The sequence below is a fragment of the Terrapene carolina genome, unplaced genomic scaffold (genome assembly GCF_002925995.2).
Source record: "Terrapene carolina triunguis isolate 2854851 unplaced genomic scaffold, T_m_triunguis-2.0 Scaffold67, whole genome shotgun sequence".
Classification (NCBI taxonomy): domain Eukaryota; kingdom Metazoa; phylum Chordata; order Testudines; family Emydidae; genus Terrapene; species Terrapene triunguis.
This window is the reverse complement of record NW_020664418.1, coordinates 90,276-110,687: the sequence shown is the minus strand read 5'-3', so window position 1 is coordinate 110,687 and position 20,412 is coordinate 90,276. Positions and strand designations below refer to the sequence as shown.

General features: G+C 46.5%; 1 protein-coding gene across 2 annotated transcripts in view; it reads right to left on the bottom strand.

The window, feature by feature from the left end:
- RAB11FIP3 (RAB11 family interacting protein 3) overlaps positions 1 to 20,412 on the bottom strand; it is a 185,790-nt gene that overhangs the window by 75,611 nt on the left and 89,767 nt on the right. For both annotated transcript variants that reach the window (XM_024219653.3, XM_024219661.3), the window contains exon 3: positions 11,379 to 11,470. In XM_024219653.3, the coding sequence (XP_024075421.2) occupies positions 11,379 to 11,470 (92 nt within the window). The remainder of the gene's footprint in view (positions 1 to 11,378; positions 11,471 to 20,412) is intronic.

Genomic DNA, 20,412 nt, shown 5'->3' with positions numbered 1-20,412 from the left:
GTCTTACAACACCAACTCCTTCATATAGCCATATACTCTGATTTTAAAGTGTTATAACAAACCCACCCTGCTGCCAACACCAGTAGTATTTAGATGACAGGTAAGCCTGCAGTTAGAAGAGACTACATCTCAGAGAAAATTTCTGCCCCAGCAGAATTCCTAGATAAATATCTGAACTGCCTCTGTGATCAGATTTCATTATTTTTAAAGCAAATTCCTGTACATGATGTAGACGCTGCTTGCAACATCAGCCTTCGTGTATAGAACCTCTCTCACACTGCAGGTGATAACTATGGCAGGTCTCTCAAATCTTCGCCTCGCTGACAGGAAATGGCTTACTGGAATCATTCAAAAAGTGCAGAGCTAAGCACTGATCAGGGAGAGAGAGAGAGACACACACAGTCAAATTCTCTCTCTATCTCAAATAAGACTCCCACCTCCCAGGATACCAACACTCCCTGATACTTCATGCAAAAGAAGGACTAGTAATATCTTGTGAATTTACTCCTACGAGAAACAGCCTAAAATACATTTATCTTATTGAACGAAGCAGACTAGAGCTATGGGTGCTTTAAATTCACAGTGTGAGGATGGCATGATTTCCACCAGGTGTGGAGAGGTTAGCCCCAGCTCCAGTTGCGCAGAGTTGGCCCGGGGTCTCTAAAACCTCTAACTCATTGGCATTGTGCCAGGGGATATCCTGACCATTGTCCAGCCTGGTTTATAAAACAATCTACATAGCCCAATAGTTGTTTAGATCTCCAAGTAGCTTGTGCTCCTCTCTCCCAGGGCAGAGACCACCAATCGCATGGGTGCAGCTGGATCAGTGGATGAACAGAAGGCGCAATATTTGGAGGAGGAAGGAAACGATACAACTTAAAAAACTAGCTTGAAATCACTAAAGGCTGAGGGCAGGGCCCTCTAAGACATGGACTCCAAGAATTATCTGCACCCTCCTGATTCTCCATTCCCACTAGGCAGTATAGCCCAGAGAGGACAGAAAATGTACAGAATTTTAGTTGTAAGCTTCTCCTGGCTAGGACTACCTTTATATACACATTTGTACAGCACTCAGCAGGACGAGGCATCTGATCCTACTGGGGGCCTTTGGCTGCTACTACAATTTAAATAATACAAATCTTATTTTAACAAGTGGCAGAGATGCGGGAATTATGCAGCACTGCCCCAGCCTTTTCCCCTGCACAGTTCTGTTCCCCTCCATTCGGTCAATACCTCTTTGGTTTTATTTATTAATTAAGCTGAATAGCAATGAGGTTCTCAACTTTTCACTGTTTGAGTGCCACGGATGTAGGCATTTTAAATGCGTATCTACACTTACAGGTTGTCACTGAGAAGCGGGAGCTTTGGGCAGCTTGGCAGTGGCAGATGAGGCTTTGGGCACCTAGGAGGGGCATTTTTTGTTTCCTGGATGCAGTAAAAACTTTGGATTCTGATAAGGGGACACTTCTCAGTTTGTCTCTCCATTTTGGGAAAGGGCCAAAGATGACAAATTTGAAGGGGGAGGGACCAAGGGCTTGAATTCCTCGATCCTAACTAGAATCACTAAGCGCTACTGCACCCTTCCCCCACATTCCCAGCCATGAAAGGAGGACACTAGCTTGATGTTTCTGCTAAAGTGTGCAGCAATGAAATAATTAAATCACATTTTAAAGTGGTGGGCTTTAGGCTTCAGGTCAACAGGAGTGGGACGTTGTGCAGTCTATATGGATTTATAAAAACATAAGAAGTGAATATAATGTAACTGGAATATGCTTCATGCAAAAGGTCTCTTGTAAGGTATCATTACAAAGCTTATAATCTACTGAGTGAGTGTGATCATCCCATTTGTATAAATGTATCACTCTTGTATCTAAAACTAGAAATATGAAATATAACTCTGAGGGCCTATTGTAATTATGTAAAGTGTGGGCCATTAATGATGGTTTGGAATCTTGATGACTCCCATTAACAAGGACCATTGTCTGCAGATGGCTGTGTTTACCTGTTAGTCTTCCTGTACATGTGTGTGCTGGCAAGTGGGCAATGAAGTCTTGCAGTGACATGTGATCATGTCACCTGAACTGGAATCCATCTTTAACCTGGTGCTTTTCCAGTGAGGGGGGGTGGAAACCCAGAGGGACAAAGGGTTCCCGCCTTATGCAAAAGATATATAAAGGGGTGGAACAGAACAAAGGCGGGGAGAGGAGCCATCATGAAGAATCCCCTAGCTATCACCTGAGCTGGAACAAGAGCTGTACCAGGGGAAAGAATTGTGCCCAGGCCTGGAAGGTGTCCAGTCTGAGAAAAACTTACTGAAGCATCTCTGAGGGTGAGATTATCTGTATTTAGTTTGATTAGACATAGATTTGAGCATTTTATTTTATTTTACTTGGTGACTTACTTTGTTCTGTCTGTTACTACTTGGAACCACTTAAATCCTACTGTCTGTATTTAATAAAATCACTTTTTATTTAGTAATTTACTCAGAGTATGTATTAATACCTGGGGGAGCAAACAACTGTGCATATCTCTCTATCAGTGTTATAGAGGGCGAACAATTTATGAGTTTGCTCTGCATAAGCTTTATGCAGGGTAAAACGGATTTATCTGGGTTTAGACCCCATTGGGAGTTGGGCATCTGAGTGCTAAAGACAAGCACACTTATGTGAGCTGTTTTCAGGTAAACTTGCAGCTTTGGGACAAGTGACTCAGACCCTGGGTCTGTGTTGGAGCAGACTGGAGTGTCTGGCTCAGCAAGACAGGGTGCTGGAGTCCTGAGCCGGCAGGAAAAACAGGAGCAGGGGTAGTCTTTGCACATCGGGTGACAGCTCCCAAGGGGATTTCTGTGATCCAACCCGTCACAAGGAGAATTCACAGCTCTGAGTGATTGTCACAGGCTGGATACAGGCTCAGGCAGGCAGCCCTACATGACCATTACAGTGTTCACATTTTGAAGGTTTTCTCTGCTACTTTAAAGGATGTAGATTTCTCTCCCCACCCCCCTCACCCCACAAAAGCTTAGATTCTGGAGAACAAGTTTGGTATAACCATACAATTACACATCCACTCAGACGGCTGCATAACCACAACATACACCAGGTTCTGCTGCCTAGAGGGCTTGGTGAAAGCAATCATTATCAACCACGTTGTTGCACTGCAAATTTCTTCTACTAACCTGAACTTTGAGGCCTTGTCTGCACTGAACAATTTTACAGTGCTAAGAAACATTTATTCCGTTTCATCTGACTGAAATGCAGCTGGGTTTCACAAACAGAAGTGCTTTGATAGAGAGCACGAGGGCTAAAGAAATATTACCAACAGACCTTGATTTTTCAGGGCTCAATAGTAACTGAGTCTGCATTGTTCCAATGCCAGTGTAAACACAGCTCCATCACTAGAGCTCCTAGGCACTAGGGTAATACAAATAACCACAGGGCCAGTAGTTGGAAGGGTCAACATCTATTTGTAAAAAGATTTCATGTCATGCATCAGTTAGCGCGTCTTACTTTCTTTGATCAATAATTCAGAGGAACTAAAGAGCTCACAGACTTTTTGCTGTTCTAATTTTGAACCATTTAAAACCATCTATTCTGTTTCATCATCTCTGAAATACATTGTATTGATTGGCTGGCCGAGGGCAATGCTGCCAATGCAGTTCTCAGCACCTCTAGTACGATGCACATTTGTACTTTCTGGTTAGCATTTTTTCCTTTGGCAATTTAACACAGGTCACACTAATTACCTCTGTCTTATCTCAGGTTGAGAGAAAGTTTAGTTGCTCCCCCTGGCTGCCCTACTTGGTAGCTACCAAAAGGGCTCTAGATCTTCCCATATTCCTTCCAAATCAAAATATCCCTGAGATTACAAATGCAAATATACTCACTGTCTCACCATCTCACCTGAGTATTGCAAGGATATAGTAAGCCTTGCCGGGCATGCTCACTCTCTCCCCCACTCTCTCTCCTCTCTCTACCCCTTGGGTCAAACCCCTAGTGTCCCTGATTTTGCAGTCATTTCAAGTGACTCAGCCTCCCTGTTCCACAACCCGGCCAAGCCAGGCAAGCCTTCCATCAGGAGGCAGGGAAGAGAAAGATTCTCCAAATGCCCTTTTGTGCAAAGCAGGGCACAACAGGCCGGGAGCCAAGAGGCTGAGTCACAAACTCACCTCTTCCACAGAGCCCTGTTTATGTTTCTTTGCACTTCAAGGCTCTTACTTTTGAGGACTGCTTCACTTTCCTTACTGCAGGGAGGAGACAACTGTCATTCCCACCATTCTACTAAGAAGTTAATGGAGAGAATGTAGAAGGTCAAGTTTTGAAGAACTGGAAGCAGAACCCAGGTGTCTAACATGACACGCTCAAGCCTCATCCATAATGCATTCCAGAATGAACGTACTGAAACTATGCACTTGGTTATCCTTTCTAATTCCTAGACAACACTTCATTCCTGAAATAGAACCCAAGAATCCTGACAACCAATGTCCTGCTCTAATCACTGGACAACCCTTTCCACTAAGATACACAAATTGTCAACCCCAATATTCTACTCCAGTCTAGTAACCAACTGGCAAAGTGTTTTGTGTCTCACTTTGGAGGCCAGTTCACATGAAGACCACTATTCTTTTAGCTCAAGTAGTAGAGCTCTGTGCTGCGGAACTGAAGGTCCTGAGTTCAAACCCTGCTGATGATGTGTGTGGGGAAGCCGTACACCCACACAAGACAGAATTTGTTTTTCCAGTTTTCTATTTACTCAGTTAGGTTATTTAATTCATGCAATGAAAAAACATTCTTAAAATAGGCTTTTCAAACATAATTTGTCAATTATGGTGTATGATGTGCAAGAAAACTCATAAGTTCCACATTTCAGTTTTGTCTGTTACACACTGGCAGGTTTGAAAGTTCAGAGGTATGCTTGAATCTCCAGTCACGAGGAACAGATTAAGCAGTTTTGCTACGCTCTTCTCTGCATCTTTGCCAGCCAGCAATCTAACAGGATTTGTGTGGGTTGCTACAGTTACAGAAATATCAAACCTCCTCTAGATAAGAAATGAAAACTTTGCATTTCCCCCCTATCTTCTACCCTTCTTTGCTCCTCCTCCGTTCCACCCATCCACTTTCCTAACCCAAGCCTCTCTCCACATTGTTGTGACTATTGCAACACAATCGGTCAAATTGTAACAGGGCGTTTGGCCTTGTAAAGGTGACCTGCAAAGTGCAAACAGTTGGGCTGTGGCCCTTTTCAGTGCAACGTAAAAAAGCACCCAAAAGTTCCAAACAGGTCCTTTCCCCTCCACAACAAAAATAGATTTAAAAAAGAGACAACTTTTTAACATTACAGATCAGGGGTGGGCAAACTATGGCCCGGGGGCCACATCCGGTCCTTCAGACATTTTAATCTGGCCCTCGAGTTCCCGCTGGGGAGCAGGGTCCGGGGCTTGCCCCACTCTGGCGCTCCAGCCGGGAAGCGGGGTCAGGGGTTGGCCCCGCTCCATGTGGCTCCCAGAAGCAGTGGCATGTCCCCCCTCTGGTTCCTATGCGTAGGGGCAGCCAGGGGGCTCCGCACGCTGTCCCTGCCCCAAGCACGGCCCCCGTAGCTCCCATTGGCCAGGAACCATGGCCAATGGGAGCTGAAGGGGCAGCGCCTGTGGATGGGGCAACGTGCAGAACCGCGTGGCCATGCCTCTGCGTAGGAGCCGGAAAGGGGACATTCCACTGCTTCTGGGAGCTGCTTGAGGTAATCGATGCCTGGAGCCTGTACTCCTGTCCCTCTCCCACCCTCCAAACCCCTCGGTCCCAGCCTGGAGCATCCTCCTGCACCCCCAACCCGACCCCAGAGCACGCACCCCAACTGGAGCTCTCACCCTCCCCCCAGCCCCCTGCCCCAGCCCAGAGCCCCCTCCTGCACCCTGAACTCATTTCTGGCCCCACCCCAGAGCCCGCACCCCCTGCTGAAGCACTCACCCCCTCCACATACCCAACCCCCAATTTCATGAGCATTCATGGCCCGCCATACATACATACATACCTAGATGTGGCCCTCGGGCCAAAACGTTTGCCCACCCCTGTTACAGATTCAAGTCTTGCCTACCATATGTAAAGATTCAGTGGGGTTGTTTTGGTTGGCTAGCTCTCAGTACTAAAAGAAAGGGGAAGGGCCAATGGGAAATCAGGACCCTGACACTGACAGTCCCCAGGAACAATGCGGAGAGGCCAATGCTCCAGGTCAGCCTCATTGACAGGGCAGGCAGGCCAGTCCCGTCCTCTGTGTGAGCTGTAATTGCCTGGGTCAGACAGACAGAGTGGGGCCCAGCTAAAGAGAAAGCAGAGGCCCAAGCTGAGCTGGGGAGCAGGGCCGTGCCAGCCAGAGGGGCCAGAAAAGCAGCCCAGGAAGCAGGTCAGAGCTGGGAGCAGAGTCATAGAAGCAGCCCACAGAGCAGACCTGTTTGGGAGGAGAGCTGCAGCAACCAGAGCCAGGGGGGCCAGAGAAGCAGCCCAGGGAGCTGGAGGCAGAGCAGCAGCAGCAGCTGTGCTGAGGCAGAGTGGAGCTGGAGCTGGAGCTGGGGCTAAAGCAGTCCGGAGCAGAGTGCGGTGAGCAACTGGGGAGAGCGAGGGGTACCCTGGGCAGCAGGGCGAGTGCAGGGAGATGCCCCCAGCCAAGAGGCCTTGCAGGCCAGACTTGGAGGGGGATCGTAACCCCGACGGGGAGGGGGCAATGCTGGGAAGAAGGGTCCTGCCACCTAGAGCCTGAGACCGTGTGGCCACTGCCAGAGCAAGCGTCTGACCCTCAGCATCCCTGCAGCACAGCCAGGGCCTGAGAAGGAGGCCTGGGACTTGTGAGGAACAGATTGAACGTCTCTTACATTACAGAGATGCTGGTTGTGATGCCCCCATGCCTCAGAGCAGGGTTATATGTTTTCTTTTAACCTTTCCCATTTTTCCTTATTTTTTTTAAATTGATTGCGGTTTAATAAATTGTATTTGCTTTGAACTGTATGTAATCAGTGGGTCAGGGAAGCATCCAGTGCAGAGAGACCACCCCGCAGTGGGGACACCCTAGCCCAGGGGTGGGCAAACTTTTTGGCCTGAGGGCCACATCTGAGTATGGAAATTGTATGGTGGGCCATGAATGCTCATGGTTCCCGGCCAATGGAAGCTGCGGGGCAGCGCTTGGGGCAGCGTGCGAAGCCCCCTGGCCGCCCCTACACATAGGAGCCAGAGGGGGGACATGCCGCTGCTTCTGGGAGCCACATGGAGTGGGGCCAACCCCTGACCCTGCTTCCTGGCTGGAGCACCGGAGTGGGGCAAGCCCTGGACCCTGCTCCCCAGCGGGAGCTCGAGGGCCGGATTAAAGCATCTGAAGGCTGGATGCGGCCCCAGGCCGTAGTTTGCCCACCCCTGCCCTAAGTGACCATGCCAAGGTTGGGAATCCAGCTCCCCAGGAATCCTGGGCCCAGCCTTGTTGGGGTTACAAGGACTCTGCCACACAGGAGAGCCCTCGAGGTCAGGCAGGCCTCTGGGTAAAGGAAGTGTGAGTGAGGACTCAGATCCTTTCGCTAGCCCACTTCACCGGGGTAGTGTATAAGCCAGGAAAGTTCCCCACAATAGCGGAATCATTCCCCCGCTTACACATAGAGGAAGAACTAGGAGCATGATGATATCACAAGTGTATAGAAGAACAACCTTATTAACAAAAAGGGAAGGAGTTTTTATTCAGACTATTTACAACTTTTATTTACACCTATTTAACCCAAACATTTGGGAATAAAGATCTTTTTTTAAGGACTCAATACTTCTTCCCCTTCGTCTAAGGGCAGGGAGCGTGCCCAATCCACATTTTTGTGATGCTCATTAAATCCTCCAGTAAAATTAGGGAAGTACAAAATAAGCAAGAGATTAAGATATATTTTAAAGAGTTTTCCTGACTCTGTACCGAAAGAGCGAAATTTTATTCCTTTGCAGGTCACCTGTAAGTAGGGTGACCAGTCCCAATTTTATAGGGACAGTCCCGATTTTGGGGTCTTTTTCTTATATTGGCTCCTATTGCCCCCTACCCCCTGTCCTGATTTTTCACATTTGCTGTCTGGTCACCCTACCTGTAAGAAATTTCTTCTGAGACCAGACCTCTGACAACTGAGAAGGAGGGAAGCTAAATGTTACCCATCTCCCTTTGCCCTGCCTAAGGACATCACTGATTTTGAAAAGTGCTCACCTTCATCTAATCCACAGCCTAGAACCTCATGTACTCATTTACATGTTTGGGAACCTAAAGAGCCATCATCTTAAATGACAATTCTAACTGCATTGCCTTGCCCAGTTTAAAAAAAAAAAAAAAAAAAGGCTGCGAAGTTGTTTGATTGCTGCAAACACATACGCAGGGAAATTCCAACAGGAGCCTGAAACAAGGTACTTTTCACTGGATCACCAGTGTTGGTATGCCTAAGGGAAATGTCTGGACTTTTGAAAGTTTGTGTCCTTTTTCCTTTTCTTCCCTCTTATCATCTGGATCATCTTGAAAGAGGCTTTTGATTATGTCTGTCTGTTTTATACTGCCTTAGAAATTCTCTAGGGCATGTCCTCCATACAACTACAGGATGTAAATCCACAGTTCCTAGCTCAGACTAGCAGAACAGCACAGTGCTTACAGGTAACATCAAAGAAAGCTCACAGCACATTCGTTTGTGCCAGCACTCCTCGTTTACTTTTTCCCTAGTTTCTCTTCTAAACAGTCCAAGCTTTCCCTGGTACAGCACTGCAGGATGCGCAGAATAAGATGCCACACACCAGGGGCCGCCTGTTCAGCTATATTAAAAGGGAAAAGAAAAAAAAAGAAAAAAGAAAAAAGAAAAAAGACAAGACACTCATGTATTTTTACACTTGCAAGACTGAGCAATATCTTTCTATCATGCTCTCATTTGCAGAGGCTCTGTGAAATCCTTATAGACTGGAAATTATTTCAGGTCATGCGTCAGACAACTATGGTGATTTTACCAAACACATTCAAAAACACATTGGGCTGGATATCAGCTGAAAACTACCCCAAATACAATTCCCCAAAAATGGATTCTCAGTTTTAAAAAGCAAGCTGCAGGTTTGCCGTTCATTTTCCTTCTATTTATGTTTTTATTCTGACAAGTAAGTGACTCTGAACTTCTCAGTATGGACTTGTTCCCAGAATAACAGGTTAATTGCAACATTCCCACACAGCCACTAGGAAGTGCTCTTCCACTTGCTCTAATTTCCCTTCCCTTTAAAGACAGGCTCACCCCCACAATGGCTCGCAGTAGCTCCGTAGAGTGAGAAAGCGAAGATCATTAACTGTATGAGTGCAACGGAGCCATCAGTCAAATCCAGGGAGTGAACATTTAAAGCCTCTAGCTGGCTATTAGCACAGAAAAGGATAGCAGCAGCTGCAACTCCCATTTAGCTTAGCCCAGTCAGCAGAAGTAAGAAGAATTTGTGATGCTGAACAAACTGGAAGAGGAATTTGAGAAAATGCATTTCCTACCCTGTCCCTCCAAGTATAAATTGGGGTTTCTAAGTCAAAAGGCTGCAGCCACCTTGCTAAAAACAGCAATGGTATTTATGAGGTTTATTCAAATACCCAAGAGAGCAAGCAAAATGGTGAAGCGTACACTTGTATCTTCTCCTGCACAGAGTATAAGGCAAGACAATGAGGGCATTTTGCACATAAAGAGCCAGACTCCAAATAAATAACTTTACACTTAAAGAAAGCCTCCCAATGGAAGAACTTAAGGCTCACACATTAATCAAGCCCCTGGTATTGTTCCCTTTCTACAGATGGGGAAACAGAAGTGATTCCTCCAAGTTTGGAGAGCAAGTGGTTTTGGTGAAAAGTGGGAACCAGCCAACAAGCTATTTCAGTAAATGCCCCGGAAGTGGAAGAAGCAGAGGTTTAAAAATAGGAATGGTTTACTATGATTTTACTTTATACTAACCAGGGTCTTCAAAGTGACACGTGAAAGCCATATAAAACTTACTGTCTTGAAAGTACAGGGCAGCCAGTGGTTGCTTTTTAATGACAAAGGACAGAACAAAGCTGATCAGTGTCAGGTGTATTGCCAGGGAACTCAAGAGAACAGCGCCTAGCCCTCTATCGAAGAAAATACAAGACCAAGAAAATGCATTCTGGGCTGTATATTTATTTGTGATCAAGCAATAGTAGGCATATTTCTATGTAAACACACAGCAGCCCTGAGACCCTGGCCTATCCAGTGGAGTCTCAATATTGCAAAGCCTGGAGTCTCCCATTTTGGACTGTTAAAGGTTTGGGCAGTCTGGTAGGCAAGTGAGCAAGCACAGACACCTTATATAGGGGGTGCCATCGCAAGGCTTTGAGAGAAATACTGAATTATATTGGGAAACATTTAAAAAAAATTGGAAAAACAATTAAACAACCCAGTGAGCTGGGCCTTCATGGAAGCAGGAGAGTGTTTGCTCAGAGGGTAATTATGGTGGCCCTCCTGCTGCTGCTGTCTAGAAGGCACCCAGTGCATCCGCCAACTGGGGAAGAACAAAAAGCCCACAATTAAAGCGGACAGGCATGTCCTGGTATCAGCAGCCTCATTTACAGAGGAGGAGAGCAAACAGCAAGAGACAAATTGAATGGCCTAATCCTTCCCAGTATGGAGGGCCAACGGGGAAGGGCATCATTTGCTTTTTGAAATGGAACATTCCATGTCAACAACAAAAATAAAAGGGGGTGGGGGTGGGGGAAAATCACACTGCCCTTTGCTCTGCCTTTAGCCGACAGCACAGTAATGAATGATGACATCTGAAATATTCTGTGTCGTCCTTCTGTTTAGAAACAGCCTCCAAGAGATTGGAGCAGAGAGACAGGCTCATGATGGGCGTATTTATAGTAAGTACTTCCTGGAACTGGGTTCATGCCCTCTGTTGCCACAACCCCCAGTGGCAAAACTAATGCAACCACAGCAACGTATCTTTGCCATGTTGCTAACATTCTTTTGCCACAAGGGGCATCACTCCCACAAGGAACACAACACACACTGGCAGCTTGTGTCCAGAGATGGAAAAACCTTATGAACGTTCAATGCTATCATCAACTCTGAGCACCAAAGCAACATGCAGCAATGTCTGGCAAGCAGAAATACTGATTCTAATACAAGAGTAAGGCAAAGGGATGCTATCAGACTTTTTACGCAAATGCTGTTTTCTATCAAGAACAGTGCTTGTGTTCAACACATCACCGGCTTTCAGAGATTCTGAGCACCACCCACACTGAAGTTAACAGCAGCTGTGAGGGCTCAGCACCTCCACAAGGCAGACTGCCTATGTATTTCAAGTCCCAGCCTACACACACCCAGTTTTCATGCCCTTATTTAGCTTACTGATACTTGCCTCAAACGTGACGAAGTCATCAAACTCATCAGGACAGACAGAAGGTTCCTCCTCATGGGTATACCCCATCTCATACAACTGGCTGTCAGAATCTGAAAGCACAGAAAAGAAAAAGTCAGCTGTTACTAGCGGGGAGGAAAGAGACCAGAAGTGGATTTGAACCCCAAAATGAAGAGCATGTCCCTGCGAGAGCCGGTAGTTGCGGGGCAGAGTTGAGAAAGGACTTACTTTTCAACAGAGGGGGATTTTTATGAGGCAGGATTTTTAATTATTATTAAAGATCCCAGTTTGAGAGCAGCCAAAGTCACAGGATTAATCCAGTTAAAAAAGTGCTTCCTAACATTAGGTCCTTGGGGTCCCTCCGCACCTTGAAGGTGATTGGGATCTGGGTTCCTGTCTCCCCCCAACATACCATGGCACAATTGCTGCCATCTCTCTTTTTCTGTGTGTTCTTTCTTCACTCTTTATTCTTCTGTGGTATTGTTGGTCACTAGCTTTTTTCACTGTTCTCCCCAGCAATGCCACCTCTTCCCACTTCCCCATTCTCCTACTCAGCAGAAGGCTACATGCTGCTGGGGGCAGGGGAATCCATCAGTTCTACACAAGACTGAACTGACTGCCATCGGACTGGTGAAGAGAACAGGCTGCTGCTGAGCCTGCAGCTCCATCAGGAGCCACCAAGACAGAAGGGCAGGGACAGAGGGTGGATTTCAAGGGGCTTTACTTGAGCCACTTTACCCAAAACACAAGCACCTTGACATTAGAGTCGATCTGAGATCATAGAATTTTTCTCAGCCCCAATGCTCCCTTCTGCATAAGTCCTCCCCACCCCTCTGAGCCATACCTAGGATTCCTCCCACAGGTTGAGAAACACTGGGTTAAAGTAAGATACCCAATCCCGTCAGCTCAAATTAAATGGTGGGAGCAGGATCACATCTCTTGAATTTACACATATCAAAGCTGTTTAACTTGGATGACATTAACCAGGGCAAGGAATCACTATGGACAATCGTGTTTTAGAGACGCTCTCCAATCATGTACAAAGCGACAAAGAGTCCTGTGGCACCTTATAGACTAACAGACGTATTGGAGCATAAGCTTTCGTGGGTGAATACCCACTTCATCAGATGCATGGAGTGGAAAATGTGTGTGTGCACAAGTTCAACATCTATCCAGAAAATGTTAATAAATAGCGCTTGCTATTAATAGATTTGACTTGTTATAAAGAGTAGGAGGCAGTATGGTCTATTATTATTATTTGTACAGAACATTGGACTGGGAGTCCAGCTCTGTCACACAGCAGGTAAGCATGATCAAATTACTCTTCCCCAGCCCCTTTTCCATATCCCTTCCCATCCATTGACTTGGCTATTTAGAGTGAAAACTCTTCAGGACAGAGACTGTCCCAATCTCTATTGGGGCTTCTAGGCACTACTGTAACACAAATAATCACCACCTAAACAAGCTGCTTTCAGTCCATTCTATGTCTGCAAATTGTTCTGCAATTTGAAAAGCCTGGGGAAAAGTGCTTTTACCCTAAGGGTGAAGAAAAAAGTGTCCTCGCACAAGTGCCACCACCAAGCAATGTTTACAAGAATACTTCACTGCTATCATCAACAGGTCCTTTGAGAGCAGCAAAACCAAGGAGTGTATCAGCATTAACTGTGATGCACAGAAACTTGACTAGCAGCAGGAACCCAGTGGCCCAGGGGTGGGGAGACTGGGCTGAAACGTGCATACCTGGTTTAACTAGCTTGCTGTACTCATTACAAAGGAAGTGTACATTTACTTAATCCCCTCTTTCAAAGTGGGTTTTTTTAATTTTAAAAATAGGAGCAAACATCTCTTAAAAATAGGCCTGATTATTCCATGACTCCAGATCTCCTTCTAGGGTTACCATATTTCAGGTTCCCAAAAAGAGGACACTGCCGGAGGGGTGGGGGTGCAGGGAAGAGCTGGAGAGGTGTGTGTAGTGGGAGAGGTATGGGGGGCGGAGGGGATACCTGCAACGGCAGTGCTCACTGGAGGTGGGGGGCAGTGTTGCTCCCTGTCATGGTGGCAGGGCAGCTGGCACAAGCCCAGGATGCAGTGACAGCCGTAAGTTAGCACCTCCCTGCAGGACCTCCTCCCCAGGGCTGGGTGGGCAGGATCCAGCAGCTGTGGCTGCAGGAGGATGGACCAATCAGCTGCAGAGGTAGGGAGGGACTAATCAGGAAGTAGACCAATCAGGGCTCTTTCTGAGCTGCAAAGACTGTTCTATAAAAATCCCAGACATTGCCTGATATTTGAAAAATCCGCCTGGACAGAGGATCAAAAAGAGGCTCTGTCCGGGAAAACCCAGACATCTGGTAACCCTGCCTTCACACCTATCTCCTCCCACCCCCTTTTTACTCTCCCTAACTCACCCAAAGCTAAGAGTTGCAGTAACCTTCCCTAAAACCCATCAATGTTGCCCTTTCAGTAGGCCAGTAAAAATGGAACATTATAACACACACACCCCGAATCCAGGCTCTAGGAGTTAACTACTGTATAACTAACCTGTGGCTTGATGGATACCCTCATCTTATGTCTATGGACTGTAAAGCTATGTAATTTAGAGGAAGCCTGCAACACATGGCATTCTGACAAAGCAGTCCTCCCTTAACCTGGATGTGTGGCTTTCAGTGGCAACACCATAAATCACAGTGAGGAACAAGATTGAACATGTTCTTTAGCAAGTGGTGTCTGATTATGTGCTCTACCGTACAAGCGTGGCAGGGTCATTCCTTCAACCGATGAAAAGGTGCTCCTGTGTGTAATTTACATCTGTAATATCTCTTGGAGCTGCACAGGCCAAGTTCTCTTTTGCCAGCGGTTATAGTCTTTTGATTCTGCTTTGTAATCAAAGAGAGATTGTCACATACTCAGCCAGAGCTAGTCAGTATACTAATAGTGAGACAACTAGCCAGTGTTCCTCCTCCTATGCAAATAAAGTGGTCATGTAAAAAGGCACTTGAAGACCCAGTACAGACAGTTTGATAAGAAGTGTGAGAATACTTACAAGGGGAGATAGATTCAATGTTTGTAATGGCTCAGCCATTCCCAGTCCTTATTCAATCCTAAATTGATTGTATCTAGTTTGCGTATCAATTCCAGCTCAGTAGTCTCTCATTGGAGTCTGTTTTTGAAGTTTTTCTGTTGTAAAATAGCCACCCGCAGGTCTGTCATTGAATGACCAGACAGGTTAAAGTGTTCTCCCACTGGTTTTTGAGTATTATGATTCTTGATGTCAGATTTGTGTCCATAAATTCTTTTGCGTAGAGACTGTCCGGTTTGGCCAATGTACATGGCAGAGGGGCATTGCTGGCACATGATGCCATATATCACATTGGTAGATGTGCAGGTGAATGAGCCCCTGATGGTATGGCTGATGTGATTAGGTCCTATGATAATGTCACTTGAATAGATATGTGGACAGAGTTGGCATTGGGCTTTGTTGCAAGGATAGGTTCCTGGGTCAGTGTTTTTGTTCAGTGATGTGTGGTTGCTGGTGAGTATTTGCTTTAGGTTGGGGGGTTGTCTGTAAGCGAGGACAGGTCTGTCTCCCAAACATTGAATCTATCTCCCCTTGTAAGTATTCTCACACTTCTTATCAAACTGTCTCTACTGGGCTATCTTGATTATCACTTCAAACGTTTTTTTTTCCCCCCCTCTTACTTAATTGGCCTCTCAGAGTTGGTAAGACAACTCCCACCTGTTCATGCTCTCTGTATGTGTGTATATATATCTCCACAATATATGTTCCATTCTATATGCATCCGAAGAAGTGGGCTGTAGCCCACGAAAGCTTATGCTCTAACAAATTTGTTAGTCTCTAAGGTGCCACAAGTACTCCTGTTCTTTTTGAGGCAAAGACAGAGACAGTGACCTGAGAGAGTCTCAAAGATGAGCGGGGAGAAGGCTGATCTTTGTGGAGGAGTGAGCGAGCAGCCCTTCTAAAATATACTATCAATATTGACATCTCTAGGTGGATGAGGAGAGATATCATCAGATGTGGACCTTATAATTCATGCCTCTGGATTATTGCAACATGTTCTAACTCAGGCTAGATTTGAAGAGTATTTGGAAGCTGCAGCTAGAGCAGAATGCAGTGGCCCATTTAGTGGTGGTCTGCACAGACTGCACATTGCACCCGTGCTCCACAGACTGTGCTGACTTCCAGTTAGTTTCCAGGTGCAATTCACGGTGAAAGTTTCAGTTTCTAAAAGCCCTTTATGACTTCAGAGCCTCATCTCTACGTGGGTATCAAGAGAGTTAACAACATACGGAGTGCTGAGCTTACAGCGACCAGACCTGTGCCAAGTGGCTGGGAATTGGGTGGCTGCCAGCACTTTTACCACTGTATCATCTAGAATTGCTCTAAGCTGGGTCAGGCAACATGGTGGCTGAAATACTGAAGTCTGGTCTACAATACTGCTCTGACTGCTGCTAGCAGCAGAGGGGGAAAAAATTACAAGTCTAGAGTAAACAAAGCCTCAGCTCTTGATTCAAATGTACTCCTCTCCCCAGTCTAAGCACCTACTGGCCCTCCATGCATGCTTCAAGGCAAAACTACTTATTCAGGTCCTTTCTGAGGGGGTAGGCTGAAATAGGAGGGTTTTAGGTCGGGGGGGGGGGCGGGCTTTTAGCTGGATTAAGAGAGTCTGATGTTATATATGCACATCTCGAGTTGTTGATGGGAACCGTGCACAATTAAAATAAACAAAATCTCTGCTACACTCACCCTCTGTCATCATTCCAGTTAGCTCTAATGCTGTCTGATCCTACCCTTTGTGCTTGCTCAGTTACATGAAGGGACAGTGTCCAACACACTAGATCTTATTTAATTTTGTGGAGAATATGGATGCAAGTTGCCCCATCTGTTTGTGACTTGGTTATGCTGGAGAGGTCTCTCTGAACAGTCAGATATTCTATTCTTTCTGTGATTTGTGCTTTGAAAATGTAGCACCACTAAAAAGAGCTTTGTAAGAAAAAAATGTATAGGTTTCTCAACAGCTGATTGCATACTTGCCATCGCTCCCTTCTACAGGAGCAATCGCTAGGAGTCAGGTTTGTTTCCACATCCCTCCAACTCAGGGTTGCTTTCTCCACTAGCTGCAGAAAGCAGACAATGAAGACAAAAAAAAAGTGAACACCATGGGCGAGTTTTCTACTCAACTCATTATCTTTCCTCTTATGGCAGGTTCTTTCCCCAACCTCCCCTCCCCCAATATGGCGCTTTGTGTATACTAAGGGTTGCTATGGAGATCTCGCCTGCCTGTCCTCCAACACAATAGGCTGCATTAAGCTTTCAAATTCCTGTCCAAATGAGAAGAAAAACAAAAGAACTACCTAGCTGATTATTAGGTGCTCCAGACCCATGAACACCACCTTCACACATACGTACAAACTCATGCATGAAGTCAGCACGGTATAGAAGACCTTGCCCAGGCTAGAATTGTTTCTGAAATGCTCCCACTATTGCAACCAGCAGCACATCTTCACTAGCAGCAGCAGCAACGGTGGGAGTATTAGTGTAGAAAGGGCACTGGCATTAACCAGGATTTACACGCGGTCGACTATGACACCAGGGACACCCATGCAAACTCTCACCTCCTCCCTGTCCTTTCTCATCTGCTCTCCACTAACCTTCCACATGGCCAAGTGACTCCATCCCATCTCTGATCTCCCTCACACCCACTCTCATCCCCTCTTACTCTCCTCTGGCTCTTCTCTCCCCCCCCTCCCCACAGTACAAACATGCTTTAATCTCTCTGATTTATAGGAGGTGCCTTGATTCCACTTGCCCCTCCATCCACCGCCCCTTCTCCCATTAGTTTCAGAGTTCACTGAACATGCTGTCTGGAGTTCTCCTCTTTCAATTCCATCCCAGGCCTCCTCCAATCTGACTTTCACTCCTAGCATCCCAAAGGAACCGCTCTCACCAAAGTCTCTCCTGACCTCTTGGTCAAAGCTCAGAACCAGTGCCCCACCCTTTTCCTCCTCAACCGGTCGCCTGCCTTCGATGCCATCTACCATACCTTTCGTCTGCTCATCCTCATTTGGCTTCCGTGACTGTCGTCTCCTGATTCTCCTCCTACCTCCCCAATCGCTCCTTCTGCATGTCGCTCACAGGCTCCCCATTCCCACTCCAACTTTCTCTGCTTCGTCCTTGGTCACCTTCTCTTCTTCTCCTATACCTTGGCTGTGGGTAATTTCATCCGTGGACATAAATTCAACTCTCATCTCTATGCCAGTCACTCACAGATCTACCTCTACTCCAGACTTCTGTCCAAACTACATCCCAGCCTGTCTCTGGGTCATCTCCTCATGGACATCCAGCTGCCAGTTGAAGCTCAACGTGGCAAAACAGACCACCTACTCTGCTCAACCCCCACCTCACCCCCCCATTCCCTGCCTCTCCCGATCACTGTGGACAACACCACAATCATTGTCACTCAGAGCCATACCCTGGGTGTCATCTTCAACTCTGCCCTCATTAGATCACTATATGCAGGCTGTGTCTAAATCTTGCCACTTCTTTCTGCCTAACATCCCCCAGATACAGCCTTTCCTATTTCATCCAGACTCGGCATCTCACATATCAGTTACAGCAACATGTTCTTCGCTGGCTTTCACAAATCCCATCTTGCCCTGCTTGTATCCATTCAAAATGCCACTGCAACGATAATCTCTCTAGCTTCTCGATTTGAGTACGTCACCCCTCTCTTTGCGTCACCTCCACTAGCTCCTTTTTCACTGTCATGTCCAACATAAGCTACTGGCCTTCATGTTCAAGGCCCTCCACTGCCTATCACCTCTCATACACTATCGAGATGCGACTCACTTCTGATCAGCCATTGTTAAATAGTCAAACAATCACCTTTACACTTTCTCCCATAATGCCCTGCGTTCAGAGTGGGGGTTCCCCATGAACATCTGCAAAGCTACCTCAGTGTCCTCATTCAAATCCCTTCCTACCATGCTCCTTGCTATGATGCCTATAAACACACTTGACAATGGTTAGGCAGATGGTGCAGAGAGACCACTGCCTACCACGCTGACCTACATTATCTCATTGGTTCCTTGTGCTCCCCTGCCTGTCTGTATTCCCCTGTTGTGTCTCCTCTTACCCTTCAATTGTAAGCTCCTTCGGGCTAGGGCTTCTCTTTGTTCTGGGTTTATACAGCACCCAGCACAATGGGGTCCTGCTCCATGACTGGGGCTCCTAGACACTACAGCAGTACAAGTTATAAACAGCACTGCCATTGGCAGAGCTGGTACTAGAATGGTGAGAAACTCCCCCCACGAGTCTAGTACAGACAGTCACAGAGGGAGCAGGATGGGCTAGTGTACTGTACAGAGCAGGGGGAGGTAGGACCTCCCCGAGTTCTAGCCGCAGCTCTGACAGTGAGGACTGTGGCTTTGGACAAGTCATTGAAGCTCTCTGTGCCTCAGTTTCTCCATTTGTCAAATGGGAGCTAATTCACTGGGATGAAGTCAGGATAAATGTTAATAAAGGGCGTTGTGAAAGCAGAAGTATTTCCTGAAAGGCTTGAGTTATACTACAAAGCAAAATGTGGAGCTAGAATACAGGAAGTCATGAGCAGAGATGGCTCCTGAAATAAATTAAAAAAACTGGCTTAGGGACACACCGCAGAGGGTTTCAACAGAAGGAGGAGAACACTCCATACTGGAGAGCAGCGAGGGCAGTGACAGGCAGGTCACTAGCAGAGTCAATTGTGTCTACTTCACTTCAGAATGACCTAGAAAACTAGATCCTTTCAAAAGTGTTTAAGTGAGTTGACAACACATACTGTACCTGGTGCCGGGAGCTAGTAAGCCAGCAATGATTTGAACAGTAAGGATTACGTAGAGAACTCGAATTATTCAATGTCAGGTAATGAGGCTGGGAACTTGCATGAACTGTAAGTGTAGAGAAGAGACCAGGAAAGAGACCTAGAGACCTTGTAAAAGAGTTTGGGGTGGGGTGGGACAGGGGACAAGAGAATGGGAGGAATCTTAACGTGAACCTCAGAAAGAAAGACTGAAGTATAGTTTAATTTAGATAGCAACTCCGCATCAAAGAAATGATGGAGTGACGTTTAGGAGACTAACCTATTAAAAGCAGAGGGTTTTAAAAACAAGATGGTCAAAATATGTAGTAAACACCAGAAACTGTCAGGGTCAGCAATAGCTAAGGACTATGAATCTGTCCAAGAGAGCAGAACATATCTGAACAAGCAGCCCCTCCACAGAGGGGCAAGCCATTAGTTGGATTTTTTAGGTTAAAAAGATACAAGATAGCTGGATTGGTATTTCCAGAGGCATCGCTGCACCACATGCCTTTAATTTTAGTTCCAAATAGCCATCCGTTCTTAATTGCAGGACAGAATTAGCACTGGCCTAATAGTCCTCCTGCTTCAGGGACAGCATGTCCTTTATAAAACGGATTCCTACTTCAGCAAGGGAAGACCTTCACTTTGCAGTGCCTTCTCCAGGTATAAATAGGTGGCACTGACTAGGGGCTAGAAGGGGTAGGGGAAAAAAGTCTTCCACCCTTTCCAAACTCCCCCCTCCCATTTCTTTATATCAACAGCAGCTTCGGATCCCACAAGGTGGGCAGCACTGCGGTTCTACATTTTTACAGCTTCAAGTTGGACTCAATTCTTAAGCATACAAGGGCTAGGGGTAACCTTCTCTCTCTCACACTGTGCGCCTGTTACCATTGGCACTTCTGCTCTTGGCTTCCTGTGAGTCCCGCAACAGGAGCCAGGAGCAGATGAAGGAGTCGCTTGACCTCTCCCCAGCTTTGGAGAATTGCTCCCCCCCCCCCCGATTAGGGTGACCAGATGAGGGGAAGAAAATATCGGGACACATTCGGGGGGGGGGTGCCCGCTGGCTGAGCAAAAAAAACCAACCAACCAAAAAAGTGCTGCCGGCGGATATCGGGACAAAATGCGTCCCGCTCGAAGATCGGTCGGGACGCAGGACAGACACCGAAATATCGGGACGT